Below are 19,599 nucleotides of genomic sequence, written 5' to 3' on the forward strand. Positions count from 1 at the left end.
ACTGGTCCTAAGGAGGAAGATCCTATGTTTGCAGCATGGGATGAGAAGGATTCTTTAGTAATGTCATGGCTATGGAATTCAATGGTATCGAAGATAAGTGATACAGTGATGTTCTTAACAACTGCAAAAGACATGGGAGGCCATCTATTCCAAGGTGAAAGATGCTACACAGATCTACGAAGTAAGGACCAAGATTGCTGCCACCAAACAAGGGGTAAGGTCTATCACTGAGTATGCCAATACACTGCAAACTTTATGGCAAGAATTGGATCATTACTAATGCCAATGCAGTGAAGATGCAACATTATAGAAAAGGTTTGTGGAGAAAGAAAGAACCTAAGATTTCTTGACTAGACTTAATATGGAGTTTGATGAAAGAGTTCAAGTTCTTGGTAAGGAAGATTTACCCTCTATAAATGAAGTAATCTCTATAATCCGAACTGAAGAAGGGAGAAGGGGAGTGATGCTAGACAACTCTCCAATAGAGAGATCAGCACTAGTATCACTAAAGGCTCCTAACAAGGGTCTCAAAGAGGAGAAGAAAGCTAGGGATAGAGACTCTCTATGGTGTACCTTTTGTAAAAAACCTAGGCATACCATAGAGAAATGCTAGAAGTTACATGGAAAACCATCCAAAGGAGGACAATTGGGGGGCCAAATCCAAGCCTATATGGCTAATATGACTGGCAGCCAACAGCAAGTAGAACAAAAGGATCAGAAAAAGGAGAAGGCTTGGATCTCAACTGGGCATAAATCAAGAAGCTAAGGAATTTTCTAGAATCTCTTGACAAGAAAGAAAAAGGTAGTTGTTTGTTAAGACCCTAGGATTTTCTAGGGTTTAAATAGGAATTTAGAAGAAGAAGAAGAACAGAATGGGGAGGGAAACAAAACAGAAAGAGGGAGAACGAGAGGGAGATGTATGAAGAATTGGAGAAAGATAGACTAGAGAGAGAGAATATGGAAAACATTCATGTATTATTCAATAATCCCTTCAGCTATTACACAAGCCTTCTTATATGCTCTCTCCTAACTCCCTAACAATCATTCAGCTAACTCCTAACCCCCTAACAGCTTACAACACAACCCTTTGTTAGTTATAGCCCCATTTGTCCCTTATACCCCCTAGGTTCCTAACAATCCCCACCCCTTCAAAGAGTTCTTGTCCTCAAGAACTCACATTGACTTGTCCTGTTTGTCATCCAATCCCAACTTTCACTAGTTGTTCCGTTCTTCTTTCTTTCTTTCTCCTCTTCAGCCTTTTCCTCCTTCCTCTGACCTTCTTTTTCTTTTGTTTTTTCTACAAACATAAAATGTATACCTTGAAGATCTCCGTGCCAAGTATCTCTTCTCCCCTTGATTTGTTAGTTCCAGCAATTTCCTTAACCTCTGCTAAGACCAGTTCCACTGCCACAATATCAGTAATTTCCCCCAGATGCAACAATTGAGCAGTATAGACTCGCTTCAATTGTTTCCTTTGCTCCTCTGTAGCTTTTTCCTGCTTGCTCCCATTCACCAATAGTTTTTCTTCAGCAAGCTTCTCCGTCATTGGTGTTGCGGTTATTTTTCCTAAGGAATCAATGTCTTCTAGTCTTGTTGCTTCAAGAGAAACAGATTTAAGATCTTCAAATCTGACTTTGCTACCTCTCTGACTTCTTGATTTCTAGCATCAATCGCAGGTTCTTCTACCACAGTTACCTCTTTCAAGGATGTCACATTGTTGTCTCCAGTATATGCCATTCCTTCCTTGGCATCCAAACTTACCTGATTCTCTGTAGGTGATTTATCAACTTTTTGCTACAAATTAGGGGTATTGAATTCTTCATTGCAACTCTCAATTCCTATCCAATCCTTTGCAAGTAGTTCATCTACTTCTTGCAAGTCAGAGGTTTTGGGTAGGATTCCATTTTTTACTGGAATCATTTCCACCGTGGATCTTGGAAAAAATTCCTATGGTAAAGGGATCTGGAATTTCAGTGAAATCAACATCATTAATGCATCTAATTTTTTACTGAGAATATCGCCTTTCCCCTTGAATCCTTTCTCCATCTCCCCAATCCCCATCCTTGAAAATTTGCTTCTGAAACAACAACCTGTCACTCGCCTTGAACAGTTCCCAAGAATCGTATTGAATTTGTCAGAACTCCGGCCTCTTGCACTTACAGGTATTTCCTCTCACTCTCTTACCCTACATGCTTCAGGAATAACCCAACCTAACTCTTGGATCCTAAACTCTGGAGCAACAGATCATATGACCCCTCTTTCCCATTATTTCATTACCTACAACCCTTGTTCAAGTTCCAAGAAAATAATCATGGCAGATGAGTCTTTAACCACCGTTGTTGGCTAAGGAGATATCAGTCTCAATGAGTATCTTACACTCAAGAATGTTCTCCATGTCCCTAAATTATTCGCTATCTTATTTCCATTCAAAAACTGGTCCTGGACAACAATTGCAATGCTAACTTTTATCCTACTTTCTGTGAAATTCAGAGACAGGAATCGAAGAAGATGATTGTGTCAACAATGAAGGACCAAATCCGGTTCCTATTCTCAATCAAGAGCAAATTAGTGATTGATTGATATGTTTCCTAAAATAGAGATAGTATTTTTTTAATTTAGATATCTAGTGTATATTTCCTATTATTGGTTGTATCTTTTTTAGCCGTTGTATTTTAGGATTGGTTTTACTTTCCTATCCATACAGTCTTTCTTATTAGGAACCTCCTGATTTAGGAAAGAAGTTTTGTATATAATTTGTCCAAACCGTCTTAAGGGAAATAAGAGTGAAGAGAAGCATTTTTTCATCTTTCTTGACATGGTATCAGAGTCCTAGGTTTCTTTCTTTACAGATTCCTTGGGACATTTTTTTGCCTATCTCTTCTAGTCTTCTCTATGTTCATTCCTCACTCAAAGGCATAGTTTACAATGTCTACTATCCAAAATTCTACACCTGATTCAGCAGATTCCAGCCATACTTCGGAAATTCCAGCTGCTAGAACTCAAAATGGTGGCTTCGGAGGGGAACTACAAAATCTTCAAGTTGCTTACCGATTGAATGGTAAGAACTATCTAAAGTGGTTATAGTTAATTCGAACTTTCCTCAAAGGAAAAGGAAAGCTTAGTTACTTGCTGGGAACTGACCCAAAGGAGGATGATCCGGCGTTTGGGGCATGGGATGAAGAAGACTCTTTGATAATGTCCTCGCTCTGAAATTCCATGATTCCAGAGATCAGCGACACTGTTATGTTCTTGACAACAACCAAAGATATATGGGACGCCATAAAGATGACTTATTCAAAGATCAAAGATGCGGCTCAAATCTATGAGATACTGCCAAAGGTGGCAGCAACCAAACAAGGTACAAAGACCATTACAGAGTATGCAAACTTGTTGCAGACCCTTTGGCAAGAACTGGATCATTATCAGTGCTTGCAAATGAAATGCAGCAAGGATGCAGCACAACATAAAAAATTTGTTGAAAAAGAAAGGACATATGACTTTCTAGCCAGCCTCAACATAGAGTTCAACGCGGTAAGGGTACAAATCTTACGAAAAGAAGATTTACCTTCATTAAATGAAGTAATTTCTTTAATAAGGGCAGAAGAAGGAAGAACGGGTGTCATGTTGGAACCTCATCCAATGGAAAATTCTGCTCTAGTATCCTTGAAATCTAATAAAGGGTATAAAGAAGAAAAGAAAGTTGTGGACATAGACACTCTATGGTGTACCCACTGCAAGAAGCCTAGGCACACCATAGAAAGGTGTTGGAAGCTTCATGGCAGGCCACCACCAAAAGGAGGAACAGTACGAAATCCAGGACAAGGGCAGGTGTATATAGCTAATTGCCAACAACAACCTGAACCTAAAGATCCAAATCAAGGAGATGGTTCTGAGCTCAATAAAGCTAAGATCGAAAGGCTGGGGAATTTTTTGGGATCCCTTGACAAAAAAGCTGAGAAAAGTACCTGCTCTCTTGCCCTTACAAGTACTTCTTCCCCTTCTTTTTCCCTACATGCTTCAAAAATTGCATACTACAATTCTTGGGTCTTAGATTCTGGAGCTTCAGATCATATGACCCATTTTCCTCATGTTTTCATTACTTATAACCTCTGTCCTAGCTCCAAAAAGATCATGATGGCAGATGGCTCCCTGACCACTATTGCTGGCCTAGGAGATCTTCTTCTCAATGAACATCTTACTCTTAAAAATGTCCTACATATTCCTAAACTATTTACAAGTCTCATCCAGAAATTTATTGAGGACACTAATTGCAGTGTAATTTTTCATTCAAATGTCTATGAGTTACAGGAAGAGGATGATTGGGCTTGCTAAGGTAAGGGCTAGACTTTACTATCTTGCAAAACCGAGTGGGCAGGACAATAAGGAGGGTACTTCTCTTGTGTCATACTTAGCTCAGTCCAACCGAGATCTAGTTTGGTTACATCATTATCAACTTGGCCATCCGTCTTTTCTAACTCTTAAGGTGATGTTTCCTGAGCCATTTAGAGATCTAGACATTAGGAATTTACATTGTGTTGTATGTGAGTTTGCAAAACATAAAAAAGTGTCATTTCCTCTATCTAATAAAAGAACCGAGTCTTCTTTTACTCTAATACACAGTGATATTTGGGGTCCATCAAATGTTCCCAATATTTCTAGGGTAAGATGGTTTATTATCTTTATAGATGATTGTACAAGGACAGTGTGGTTATATCTACTGAAAACAATGGCTGAAGTCAGTAACGTGTTTCCTGTTTTCTACAACATGGTTAAAAATCAATTTGGAGTTGGAATAAAACGATTTAGGTCAGATAATGCTAGGGATTTTTTCAACCAATCTCTATATGTTGTCTTCCAACAGAATGGTATTATACATGAGTCATCTTGCCCCTACACTCCTCAACAAACTAGTGTGGCCGAAAGGAAGAATGGCCACCTTTTAACTATTATTTGAGCTCTCTTGATTCATCATAATGTCCCTAAACACTATTGGGGAGAGGCAACTCTAACAGCCACCTTCATTATCAATAGACTGCCCTCAAAAACTCTTGGGTCTCAGAGTCCAATCCAACTGTTAACTAAACACTTTCCTAATTTTCATGTAACCGGTTGTTGGAACCCCAAGGTATTCGGGTGTGTGGCCTACGTTCATATCCCCACAGTCAACCGAGGAAAATTAGACCCTCATGCACTAAAATGTGTGTTCATTGGATATTCTCCTACTCAAAAGGGATACCGGTGCTATCATCCTCCTTCATAAAAACTCTTAGTGTCAACAAATGTAACTTTTTTTAGAAAATGAGTCCTACTTTGGATACTCTAATGCTCAGGAACAGAACTTATCATCCTCTAACCAGGACCATTCTCCCATTTCTTTCAGTGGACCTATCATCCTTCCCTACATCATTGCCTATTCCAGAGGGTCCACTAGGTATGACATCTGAGGAGCCTAATCCAGAGACTCCTAGACCACTGCAGGTATATTCAACAAAGACAAGACCAGAATCTACTCCTATGCAAGCCTCATCATCCACGGCTAGCTCGGGTCTCACCACAGACAACACTTACAATCTAACCAATCCTTCTGACCAATCACCAGGTAATTCTCTTCCTAATCCTTTAATACCTGCTGATAGCCCTGCTGAATCTACCGAACTCTATCTTGATACTTCTAAGAGTGACCTTGATTGGCCTATTGCTCTTAGGAAGGGAACCTGAAACTGCACTAAACATCCCCTGCATCTATTTTTATCCTATTCTAAGTTGTCATCGACCCACAAAGCCTTCCTTACCAATCTCCATACAATTCCTATACCCAAGACCTTTTCTGAAGCAATAAGGGATAAGAATTGGAAGGATGCCATGGAGGCTAAGATGGCAGCCTTAGAAAAGAACCAAACATGGGAACTTGTGCAATTACCTAAAAGGAAACATCCAGTGGGCTATAAGTGGGTGTACACAATGAAATATAAATATGATGAGTCATTGGATAGGTATAAGGCACGGCTAGTGGCTAAGGGATATACTCAAGTGTATGGGGTAGACTATCTTGATACCTTTACACTGGTTGCCAAGCTAAACACTGTCAGAGTCCTTTTATCTTTGGCTGCTAACCTAGGCTGGCCATTACAACAATTCGATGTGAAGAATGCATTTTTGCATGGGGATCTAGAGGAAGAAGTGTACATGGAAATACTGTCGAGATATGGTCCAAGAACACAAGAGAAAGTAGTTAGCAAACTAAGGAAGGCCTTGTATGGACTAAAATAGTCCCCAAGGGCCTAGTTTGGCCGGTTCACAAGTGTGATGCTTAGTATGGGCTATAGGCAAAGCCAAGGGGATCATACCCTATTCATTAATCACTCGGCTGTAGGGGGAGTGACAGTTCTTATAGTGTACGTTGATGACATTGTTGTCACTGGAAATGACGAGAAAGGCATACGTAAGCTAACAGAGTGTTTGGTAAGAGAGTTTGAAATTAAAAAATTGGGGAGGTTGAAATATTTTTTGGGAATCGAAGTAGCTCATTCAAAAGAGGGAATCTTCATCTCACAGCAGAAGTATATAGTAGACCTTCTCAAAGACACTAGGCTACTTGGCTGCAAGGCAACAGAAACCCCTATTGAACCAAATCACAAGCTAGGAGAAGCCTTGGAAGATGATACGGTTGACAAAGGGTCCTACCAAAGGCTAGTTGGGAAATTAATTTATCTGGCTCATACTCGACCAGACATAGCCTATGCGGTTGGAGTAGTTAGCCAATTTATGCACAATCCAAAGGAGACACGTCTAAAGGCAGTGTATAGGATCCTACACTACTTGAAGGGGACACCTGGGAAAGGTATTTTATTCAAGAAAGGAGAAACCATGACCCTTGAAGCTTACACGGATGTTGACTATGCAAAATCCATGGTGGATAAGAGGTCAACGTCGAGTTATTGTACTTTTCTATGAGGAAATTTGGTAACATGGTGAAGCATGAAACAAATTGTGGTTGCTCGGTCAAGTGCAGAAGCTGAATTTAGATCCATGGCCCTAGGGATGTGTGAACTTCTATGGCTAAAGATATTGTTGGATGATCTTAAGATTCAATGGACAGCACCCATGAAGCTGTTTTGTGATAATAAATCAACAATTAGCATTGCCCACAATCCGGTTCAACATAATAGAACAAAGCATGTTGAGGTGGATAGACATTTTATAAAGGAAAAGTTGGATAATGGTTTGATTTGTACTCCTTATATCTCTTCAAATAAGCAACTAGCGGATGTACTAACTAAGGGATTTCCGGCTGCTGTGTTTCACAAGATGGTAGGCAAGATTGGGATGCATGATATCCACTCCCAATCTTGAGGGGGAGTGTCAGCAATGAAGGACCAGATCCGGTTCCTATTCTCAGTCAAGAGCAAATCAGTGATTGATTGATATGTTTCCTAAAATAAAGATAGTATTTTTTTAATTTAGATATCTGTTGTATATTTCCTATTATTGATTGTATCTTTTTTAGCTGCTGTATTTTAGGATTGGTTTTACTTTCCTATCCATACAATCTTTCTTATTAGGAATCTCCTGATTTAGGAAAAAGTTTTGTATATAATTTGTCATACCCGTCTAAGGGAAATAAGATTGAAGAGAAGCATTTTTTCATCTTTCTTAACAGATTGGGCTTGCTAAGTCTAGGGCTGGCCTATACTATCTTGAGGGACCAAATGAGTAGGAGAAAAAGGAAAAGGTGAATTTTGTGTCACGTTTGGTGCAATCTAGTAGAGATTAGATCTTGTTACATCATATCACCTTGGTCACCCCTCATTTTTTACTCTTAGGATCATGTTTCCAACTTTATTTAGGGGTCTTGATGTTAAAAAACTTCAGTGTCCAGTTTGTGAATTTGCTAAACATAAGAGGGTGACTTATCCTTCATCGAATAAAAGAACTTCTATTCCATTCTCTCTCATTCATAATGACGTTTGGGACCCTGCAACCGTTCCCAATATTTTTGGGGCACAGTGGTTTATAGTGTTTGTGGATGATTACACCCAAGTGATATGGTTATTCCTTATGAAAAATAAATCTGAAGTGAGCACTATTTTTCCTAACTTCTATAACATGATTAGTACTCAATTTGGAGTGAAAATCAAGAGACTAAGATCTGATAATGTCAAAGATTTCTTTAACCAAACCCTATCAATTTTTTTCCAACAAAAAAGGATTATCCATGAGTCCTCTTGTCCCTATACTTCTCAACAAAATGGGGTAGCCGAGAGGAAAAATGGGCATCTATTGGCTGTTACTAGAGCACTCTTTTTTCACCATAATGTTCCTAAACACTATTAGGGAGAAACAGTTCTAACCACCACATCCCTTATCAATCGATTGCCTTCCCAAACTCTTTGACTCTCTTAGCCCCAGGCAGCTCCTAACCAAACACTTCCCTGATATTCATATCCCTAGTTGTTGGAAACCAAAAAAATTTGGGTGTTTATCATTTGTCCATATTCATAATCCTCATAAAGGCAAGTTAGACCCCCGAGCTCTAAAATGCATCTTCATTGGATACTCATCTACACAAAAAGGCTATAGATGTTACCATCCCCCTTCAAAAAAATTCTCTGTGTCAGCTGATGTGACTTTTGTGGAAAACATGCCTTATTTTGACCATTCTCATAACAGCCAAACAGTCACAAACAGAGACCCAATTTCATCCCTGCCTAATCTAGATTTTTCTTATTCTTTGTCTTATTCTAATCTAGTTAATTCTAAGGGTTCATCAAATATGACTCAAGAGGACCCTACTCCAAGTACTCCTCCTCTATAGGTCTATTCAAGACAGAAGCAGCTAGTTTCTAGCCCTATGCATGTCCAAGAATCCAATTCATCTCCTGAACCTGCTGCTAAGAGCACTGACGGTCTCCTTGAAATCTCATCAGATAAACTCCTATCAATCCCTCTAGATCTATAACCGAACCTATTGAACATGTGAGTGAGCCCGAAATCTCTCAAAGTGATCTTGAATGACCTATTTCCCTTAGAAAAGGCACTAGGACCTGTACCAAGCATCCATTGCATATGTTTTTGTCCTATTCCAAATTATCTAACCCACATAAAACCTTCTTGACCAGCCTGCATACCATACCTATTCCCAAGCACTTTACCAAGAATTGGAGGAATGCCATGGAAGTCGAGATGGCAACCCTTGAAAAAAACCAAACTTAGAAGTTGGTTCAATTACCTAAAGGAAAACACCCGGTGGGATGTAAATGGGTTTACACAGTCAAATATAATTCTGATGGGACATTAGATAGATATAAGGCCAAACTAGTGGTCAAGGGATACACTCAAGTATATGGCATAGATTACCTAAACACATTTGCCCCTATTGCAAAGCTAAACACAGTTCGAGTACTCCTATCTCTAGCTGCTAATCTAGGCTGGCCATTGCTACAATATGATGTAAAAATGTCTTCTTGCATGGAGACCTAGAAGAGGAAATTCACATGGATTTACCACCTGGATATAGTCCAACTACTCAAGATCATGTAGTGTGCAAATTGAAGAAGCCTTTATGTGGCCTTAAACAATCTCCCGGGGCTTGGTTTGGTTGGTTTACAAAAGTAATGCTTACTCTAGGGTATAAATAAAGTTAAGGAGACCATACCCTCTTCATACATCACTCAACCACAGGAGAAGTGACAGCTTTACTTGTGTATGTGGATGATATTGTTGTGACCGGAAATGATGAAGAAGGTAGGAATAAACTCAGGGAATGCCTAATCAAGGAGTTTGAAATTAAATAATTGGGAAGATTAAAATACTTCTTAGGCATAAAAGTTGCCCACTCAAAAGAAGGCATCTTTATTTCACAGCAGAAATATATTGTGGATTTGCTAACAAAAATCGGACTACTAGGTTGTAAGGCAACTAAAACTCCAATTGAACCCAATCATAAATTGGGGGAAGTCCCAGAGGATAATGAAATTGATAAGAGGTCCTACCAAAAGCTAGTGGGAAGACTAATTTACCTAGCTCATACTCGGCCGAATATTACATATGTGTAAGAAATGATAACATAAAACGAGAGAAAAGTAGAGAGAAGAATGCCTCGATCTTGTATTAATTAATTACAAATATGAACTAGCTGATATATATATATATATATATACTCAGTTGATAGAGAAGGCGCTAAGCCTTAACAGCAAAACAAGCTAACAGAATACTAACAAACTTGAACTGAAACAATAGCTAGATAGAAACATATAGAAACATAAATGTATACTATCTATTATCATTTTCTTCAACATTTCCCTTCAGTTTAGACCTCCCTTCAGACTTGGAATTCCTTTGTTTCTTTATAACAGCAGTATTGACAATCAGCTGTGACTTTATAGTAGGAGAAAACTGCAAACCAATTTTATTACACAAAAACTGTAATCGATCATGAGGCAAACTCTTAGTAAAGATATCAACAACCTGATATAAAGTGGGCACATATCTAATCTCAACCACACATTTTTCAACTTTCTCACGCACAAAATGCACATTTATTTCTATATGCTTAGTGCGGGAATGGAACATCGGATTCTTTGCTATGCTTTTGGCAGCCATATTATCGCACCACAAAATAGGAGTATGACATATAGAATAGCCCAGCTCAGAGAACAAAGATTTTAACCACAGAATTTCAGTCACTCCTTGAGCCAGTGCGCGATATTCAGCTTCACCAACCAATCGAGCCACAACTGATTGCTTTCTAGAACTCCAAGCTATCAGATTAGAACCAAGAAACACACAAACACCACTTGTCGACCTTCGTGTAAGCTGACATCCAGCATGATCAGCATCAGTAAACACAATCAAAGACAGACCGTGTTCCATAGGCCGGAAAGCTAGCCCCAAACCGATAGTACTCTTAAGATATCGAAGAAGCCTTTTGCAAGCTAACCAGTGCTCCATTTTAGGAGAAGACAGGAACTGACTAAGCTTGTTTACCACAAAAGAAATATCAAGTCTAGTATTTGTCAAATATTGAAGAGAACCAATTAGAGTCCGGTAAAGAGTAGGATCTGAAAATGGCTCTCCCTTGTCAGTAAAAACAAAACCAGATATCAGAGGTGTATCACAAGGCTTACAATCCTGTATAAAAGCTTTCTTCAAGAGATCCAAAACATACTTTGATTGCGAAAGATACAAACCGTCAGCAGTTCTATGAGCTTCAAAGCCTAGAAAATAACTGACAAAACCCAAAGTTTTGAGAGCAAAATGATCATCTAGATCCTGAATACACTTCTGCAAGATAATAGGATTAGATCCGGTGATTAATATGTCATCAACATACACCAAAAGAAATAAAACTGTTGTGTCAGTTCGTTTAATGAAGAGTGAAGCATCTGATACTGCTCTAGAAAACCCCCAATCTTGCAACGCAGATTTCAACTTAAGATACCAAGCTCTAGGTGCTTGTTTCAATCCATACAATGATTTCTTCAGTTTACAAACATGAGAAGGAAGATTAGAGTCAACAAAGCCAGCTGGTTGAGTCATATAAACATCCTCTATTAGTTCTCCATTCAAAAAAGCATTATTTATATCTGCTTGCTGAATATCCCAGCCAAAATGAACTGCCAAGGAGAACAAAATTCTAATGGTAGGAGCTTTAACAACTGGACTAAAGGTCTCCAAATAATCAATTCCAGGAGTTTAGAGAAAACTTTTTGCAACCAAACGGGCCTTGTGTTTTAGAATGGATCCATCAACTTTGTATTTAGTCCGATACACCCATTTACATCCAATTAAATTCATATATGGAGAAGCTGGTACCAATTCCCAAGTATTATTGCGTTAAAGAGCAGAAAACTCTTCCTCCATTGCCTGAGTCCAACGAGGATCAGAGAGAGCTTCATCAACTGAGTTAGGTTCTAGAGCACTTAGGAGGGCATGAGGAGAAGAACACAGTTGTTTAGACTTAGAACGAGTAATCATGGGATGAACAGAAGGTAGAGGTACAAATTTAGGACGAGGAGGAAGCGAGCAAAGGGAAGGACCTTGTTGTATGTCTGAAGAAACTGGTAACAAAGAAGGAAAACCAGAGTTTTCCAAAGGCAAAGATGGAAGTGTTGTTTGAGTGACAGGAGAAGAAGGCTTTGAAGACTATGCTACCCGAGATCTCTTAGAATGAAAAGAAGGAAGAGAATGAAATATAGCAGTAGAGGGACACGAAGAAGAAGGTTGAATAGGCTTATTTATAGATGATACAAACAATTTCGAATAAGGAAAATCAGTAGGATTAAACTGAACATGTTGAGAGATATAAATCTTACCCGAAGGATGCAAACACTTATATTCGGCATGAATTGAACTATATCCAATGAAGACACACTTAGCTGAGTGCAAGTCAAACTTATGTCTATTGTAAGGTCTTAAGTAGGGAAAACATGAACAACCAAAAGGTTGGAGATGCATGTAGTTGGGTTCTTTGTGAAAAAGTAATTCAAATGGAGATTTTAGCTTCAAAGGAGCTGAGGGCAAAAGATCAATGGTATAAACAGCCACTTGAAAAGCTTCTACCCAGAATTTAAGAGGTATATGAGCATGTGATAGAAGAGTAAGTCCAATTTCAGCAATATGTCTATGTTTTCTTTTAGCAACACCATTTTGTTGGTGTGTATAGGGACATGTAAACCGAGGTTGTATACCACATGACCGAAGATAAGGCAACAAAACTTTAAATTCCCCACCATTGTCAGTTTGAAGGCTTTTAAGTTTGAAGTTGTATTGCAGCTCAGCTAATTTGTGAAAGGTAGTAAATGTGGAAAGAACATCAGATTTCAACTTAAGAGGATACAGCCAAGAATAACGTGAATAAGCATAAACTAGGATCAGATAGTATCTAAATCCTTCAGTAGAGAGAATAGGTGCCGGACCCCATACATCAGCATACACTAATCCTAAGGGATGTGTTGCTGTTATTGGACAAGAAGAAAATGGTAATTGATGTAGCTTACCAAGTTTACAAGAATCACAAAATGCTAAATTTGAATTTGAGCAAGAAACTCGAATCTTATTCAAAACATGTTTCAGTACATGAAAAGCAGGGTGTCCCAACTTGGCATGCCACTGCTGAACAATATTCTTTGAATTAATAGAGACAACATCAACATTGTTAGACAACATATCAGAAACAAGTTGACTTTGTCGATTACATTGAAGAGAAACAGAAGGATGTATAACAACACTTGAAGACTTGGAAGGCTGCGATAAAACAGCATGAGTGGACTCAGCTGGATCAAAAGCTGAGGTCAACTGATACAAACCATCCTTAAGTAGTCCTCGGAGTAGCCACCGGACCTGCCACCACGGCCACGACCTCCTCTATTCATATAACCACTTCCTCGAGGAGTAAAACTACCTCTATTATTAGAAAATCTATCACCAGATTTTGATCCATAGGATGCAACATTAACATTCATTGAGCTACTCGTATCAAAGTTAACAGTAGACAAAACGGACTGATTTTTAAGCAGTTAAACGTTGCTCATGCATAAGCAGCAGATATTGAACTTTCTCAATGTTAATTTCATCCATTTGATAGGTGATTAGGCTGACAACGGCTTCATAGTCATGATCCAATCCATTTAATATGGATAGTAGTAAATCTTTATCACCTAGAGGTTCGCCAATGGCAGCCAAGGCATGTCCAATTGTCTTAATTTTTAGAATGTAGTCATTAATGGACATAGTCTTTCTTTACCGATCGTAGTTGTTGTTTCAACTGGAAAGATTTTGCAACGGTTTGTTGAGAATATAAATTCTCAAGAGACAGCCATACCTCCAATGAAGACTCGCAGTGGATTACCTGCGCAAGTACTTCATGATCAATTGTTGAGAACAGCCATCCAAGCAGCAGCTAATCCGATATGATCCAGTTCATATAGTCTGGATTAAGAACCGATGCATCTGAATCTTCTCCAATTGGATTTGATTCAGAATTTAAGTTCGATTCTGAAGTAGGAAGATATTTAGGAGGAGGAGTACGTTTGTTGAGAAACTCCGACAAATCATACGCCCTAACCGTAGCAAGAACTTGTGCCTTCCAGAACAAATAATTGCTTGTTCCTAGCTTGATCGGACTGTAATTAAGAGCTTTGGCAACTGAAGAAAAATCGAGTTGTGAATTTGAAAGAAAAGATGCAGAAGATCGAGGAAGAGATGAAGCGCTGCAATTCAGATCGGAAGCCATGACCAGTGGCTCTGATACCATGTAAGAAATGATAACATAAAACGAGAGAAAAGTAGAGAGAAGAATGCCTCGATCTTGTATTAATTAATTACAAATATGAACCAGCTAATATATATATATATATATATATATACTCAGCTGATAGAGAAGGCACTAAGCCTTAACAGCAAAACAAGCTAACAGAATACTAACAAACTTGAACTGAAACAATAGCTAGATAGAAACAGAAATGTATACTATATGTTATCATTTTCTTCAACAATATGCAGTAGGGGTGGTTAGCCAATTCATGCATAATCCAAAAGAAACTCACTAAATGGCAATTTATAGAATATTGCATTATGTGAAAGGAACATCGGGAAAAGGCATTATGTTCAAAAGGGGAGAATGCATGACACTTGAAGTCTATACTAATGCAGATTATGCAGGGTCAGTGGTGGACAGGAGATCTACATCTGGGTATTGTACCTTCCGAGGGGGTAACCTTGTGACTTTGAGAAGTAAGAAACAAGGTTTAGTGGCCCGGTCAAGTGCGGAGGCAAAATTCAAATCCATGGCTCTAGGAGTTTGTGAGTTGCTTTGGTTGAAAATACTACTAGATGACTTAAAAATCACTTTGGTAGCACCTATGAGACTCTATTGTGACAACAAATCAACAATAAATATTGCTCACAATCTAGTTCAACGCGACAAAACTAAACATGTTGAAGTGGACAAACATTTTATCAAAGAAAAATTGGATAGTGGCTTGATTTGTACCCCATATATATCATCTTGTGAATAGCTTGCAGATATTATAACTAAAGGGTTACCCGCAACCATTTATTAAAAGATGACTAGCAAGCTTGGAATGGATGATATTCTCAATCTTGAGGGGGAGTGTCAACGATTGAAGTTTAAAGCTGGATGATTGGCTATCAAATAGAAAAGGATAAGGAGCCGATTAGAAGATAAAGCCTTATTTGTTTTAAGTTTTTTAATCTCTTATGTGAATCTGTAAATTATAAAGTTATCTAGTCCTACTAATTAGGATTGTAATCTGTTCCTAGTTTTTAGGATAATTATTAGGAGATTTCTTGTATATTTATTAGCTTACACACGGAATGGAAGATCAAGGAATTCTATTCTCTTCAAAGTTCCTTTTACAGTTCCAATGACAAGTATCAAGAGCAGCATTAAAATTTTAACTTAATCAACCATGCAGCAATCTGTAACTTTGCTTAGCAACAAGAATGGAAAAAGAGTTGCTTTTTCAGAACTCATGAGAAATCAGACCAAAACTGCCTTTTCCAAATAATACTAACCAAAAACAGGAGAAACTCTTGAAGTCCTATAAGAGAAAATAAAACAAAAATGAAACATCAATCTCCTAAAAATACTATCCAACTCAAGAACTTGCACTATTTTGCAAGGACCTTTAATCAAAAATCCCAAGTTGGAAAGAAATCTCCAAAGCAAGGTTCATTAAAAAAAATAAAAAATAAATAAAATAAAATAAAATAAAAGATGTTGTCCCATTAAAAAAAGCAGTGACAGAATGTCCAGAACTCAATTACTAAATGACCAGATGTTGTCCCATTAAAAGAAGAACAATGGAGCCAGTCCCACTCGTAAAGAAAAATTCTGTAAACAAATCAAACAGAACAACTAGACAGTAAACTCTTTTTTTTTTTTTGGGGGGGGGAGGAGGGGGGGGCACGGAACCAATATGGCCTGAGGGAAGCTGCCACTGTACAAAATGTTGAATTGGCAAATGGGATACTTAAAACTTGAAAATCATCTAATCAAGTCTTTGCAAATGTTGAACAACAACATCATATACCTCAAAGTTAAACAGTATTATTTCAAAATGTGACAGAAAGAGAGAGAGAGGACTTACTATTCGAGCAGAAAAAACATTGCAAAGTTGTGGTGCTTGGTATATAGAACCATCTAAGATATAATATGTTAGCATTGGTGTGACTTTCTCAGGGCTGTCCCTCTTTTGCTTACGGATGACAAAGAGGTGGGGCTCCATAACGTCACTCAGCATGTATTCTGTGCCTGTCATTTTCCTATAGAAGAAAATAATCATTATCCCTTGTGATGCCTTCCCTAATTATATGGGGCATGCAACCGGAATTATCATGACCATGATACTTGATGTGCTTCATTAATAAGCAAACTTAACAGTTTGTCAAGAAATCCAAACTTAACAGTTTGTCAAGAAATCTATGTCATGGTTACTTATTTAAAAAGAAAGAAAGAATATATGGCATGAGCTAATTTCACTGGAAGGCACGTCAGGCAAGTCTTTACAACAGTGGCCGATAGCTTGAACAAACATGTACCATGTTCAAATACACAACCAAAAAGGTGCCATTTCCAGGGAATAGTTTCATCAAATACAAAATCCAACTTTCAACCTAAATGATGACATCCTTGTAACTTTTTATCCAAAATCCCCGTGTTCACTACAAACCTTCATCAGACTTTAACTTTTAATCTAGTCTCCCCTCTGGGCACTGTAGAAATGCTTGAATTGCCTAAACAGAAATGCATTTTCAAATTCTCTAATTAAAGCTTCTGATCTAATTTCTAGGTTTTCGTATATGCTCGAAGAGGGGTATCAGCACACTTTATAATAATTATTGGGCAAACACACTGGCAAAAACATTTCAAGAGCTTCAATTTGAACACAGAATAGTCACTAAGGCAAGCTGCAATTAAAACTCAGCGAAGTTAAAATCCTTAAATATCAAGCATGGCTAGAAATTTCAGTATTCCAAGCAGTGAAACACTAGGTTTTCATTGTCACAGAGAGAGAAAGAAATCATACGAGAGGTGAGAGATATCGAGAGGATGAATGGAGCGCATGCGGAGGTTTTCGTTGTTGCAGGTCCAGTCGTAAAAGGGAGAAAGGGCGAAGTAGTCGAAGACTAGGTTTCGGTCGAGAGGGTATGTGTTCAGCCACAGTTGATCCCTGAAGCATATTCCCGTCATGTCCGTCCCCGGAGGCTGTGGCACCGCCACCTGATTCCCCTCCCCCGCAGCCGGCATCATCGGCGTCGTCGCCATTGCCGCCGCCCCTCCAACTTCCAAAGTTGAGCGGCTGGTTCCCTGCCCCGTTAAAACCTTGTAGGAAACTTATTCTGTTTCCGACATCGGGGCGTCGATTTGGGGTGCCGAGAGCTAAAATGAGGCGGCGAATGGGCGTGCAACTAACGTTAGGAAAATTTTATTTACAGTCACGTTTTTACTCGTATTAAAAAAATTTTTTTTTTTTTTGAGTCATGTGATAACTCTCTATAATTATTTTTTTCAAAAATACCCTCACACCTCCGAAATACATAAACAAATAAAAACGATAGACACATATATTCAAATATACACAGAGACACACGTAAATATATATACGCATTTCACAACGCATGCAGACATATATATATAGGAAGCAAGCGATACCCATGAAGACAGCCATGATCGTGAACGCTGGAGTTCGGGAGCCTTCAATCCCCCTGAACATTGGGGTTTGGGGAGCGTGATTCTTGAAGCTCCGCGGCCATGGCCGTTGAGCTTCTTTCTTGTGTATATATATGTATGTATATATATATATGTGTCTATGTGCACGTATATATACATATGTGTGTGTATATATATGTATATTTATATTTTTGTATATAGTGCAAGTGTTAATGTATATATATGTGTGTGTTATTCTATTGTTATATTTTTATTTATTTTTTATTTTTGATTGCAACATATGTGGTATTTTTTGTTATATTGTCTTCGTTTTGGAAGAGATGGGTGGCGGGTAATTGATTGAGAGAGAAAGTGAGTGTGAAGGTAAAAATGAGTTTTCAAAAAAGGGTATTTTAGATATATTAAAATATAATTACAAAGAGTACAAATATGGCTGCGAATAGAATTTCCACCGACGTTAACCATATTATAAAGTAAAATTACACTTTTATTAAGTCTTCAATTTTAAAGTGATTTTTTATTTTTTGAAATAAGGGTAATGTTTAAAAGTAATAAATGTATATTGTTTTTAGATAAAATATATATAATATTTATTTCTTTTAAATAATTTTATTAATTAATTATATAATTTAAAACACGATACATTTAACTTCCACTAATAATTTTTTTTGATATAATAAAAAAAATCTAATAAATATATATTGTCTAAAAAAATATGTATTTATTATTATTTAACTATTAAATAATTATTAGCATTATCCCTTTAATAATAATATCATTTTTTCATTTTATTTTAGTTATTATTATTGTGGGGGTATCATAAAAAAATCAAACTAAAAATCCAAAATTTCAAATAAGTATCAAGAAGGTTGAAGACTCAGAAGACCCCGAATAATCTTCTAGGCATAAGTCTCCCAATGACTTCGAAGAGTTTTCAGAATAGCCATACTCTTAAGCCCAAAGACTCACCTTGAAGAGTCTTCGAGGCCAACCCCTTAATCCCAAAGACTTAAAAGAGGTTTTAAGGGAATTTAATTCGAAAGATTTTATTTGGAGCATCCTATCCCCAAATATATCTTCAAATATTCCGGCCTTATCCGTAGACTTTTTACTCGAATAGTCAATCTAACCCAAGCATGCCATGTGTCATGAGTTCGCACCTTTAAGATCTAAATCTAGCACTCTAATGCCTAGACATAACACTTCAAATCCAAACACATTCAAAAACATTGGCCCAAAGCCTCATATAGCATATACTCAATACTTTATTTTGTATCACAACATCACATGACTTTGGCATTGAATGACCCGTGCGAAAAAGCTTTTCACGTGCCTTCTATTGTGTTTGTGTCACAGGCTCGTCTATAAACTCTAAAGCGTAGCACCTCCTGAAGACTCTCCCAATTTTTCTAAAACTTAGTCATCTAAAAACTAATTAGTCAAATACCCAAATATTCGAGGAATAAGTCTTCTAAAGACTATTCAGCCCAACATCCATTTGAAGACTCAAGACCCAGACAACAAATTAATGCCAATCTTAAGAATTCTATTATCTTGAACAATGGATCGAGCCATCATTCATTTAGATGCCTAATAGTATCCCTTGTCGGCACAGACCATACTCTTTACTTCTTTATCAAGCTATCTCATATAGCATATAAATTTAATTATTGTATTATAGTAATAACAATTTTATCTTAACGCAATGGTTAAATAGTAATAAATGTATTTTATTTATTTTATAATTTATTACATTTTATTTTTAACACTAATAAAATTATTCGAGTGTTAAAAATAAAATGTAATAAATATATTATGTGATATATTGATCATTAATTAATACAATTTTTTTATTCACTAAAAATAAAGTATAAATAATATACTTTATCTAAAAATAATATATT

General features: G+C 37.5%; 1 protein-coding gene across 2 annotated transcripts in view; it reads right to left on the minus strand.

Moving 5' to 3' along the window:
• Positions 1–17,418, minus strand: part of LOC127795634 (mediator of RNA polymerase II transcription subunit 6) — a 30,810-nt gene extending 13,392 nt beyond the window's left edge. The window contains exons 1-2 of one of the 2 annotated variants that reach the window (XM_052327429.1): positions 17,052–17,418; positions 16,113–16,287 (exon numbers count right to left, since the gene is read on the minus strand). In XM_052327429.1, the coding sequence (XP_052183389.1) occupies positions 16,113–16,287; positions 17,052–17,290 (414 nt within the window). In that variant the 5' untranslated portion in view covers positions 17,291–17,418. The remainder of the gene's footprint in view (positions 1–16,112; positions 16,288–17,051) is intronic. The other variant, XM_052327428.1, reaches the window with a different exon arrangement.
• Between the last annotated feature and the right edge of the window lie 2,181 nt (positions 17,419–19,599).

This window comes from Diospyros lotus, chromosome 2 (genome assembly GCF_014633365.1).
Source record: "Diospyros lotus cultivar Yz01 chromosome 2, ASM1463336v1, whole genome shotgun sequence".
Taxonomy (NCBI): domain Eukaryota; kingdom Viridiplantae; phylum Streptophyta; class Magnoliopsida; order Ericales; family Ebenaceae; genus Diospyros; species Diospyros lotus.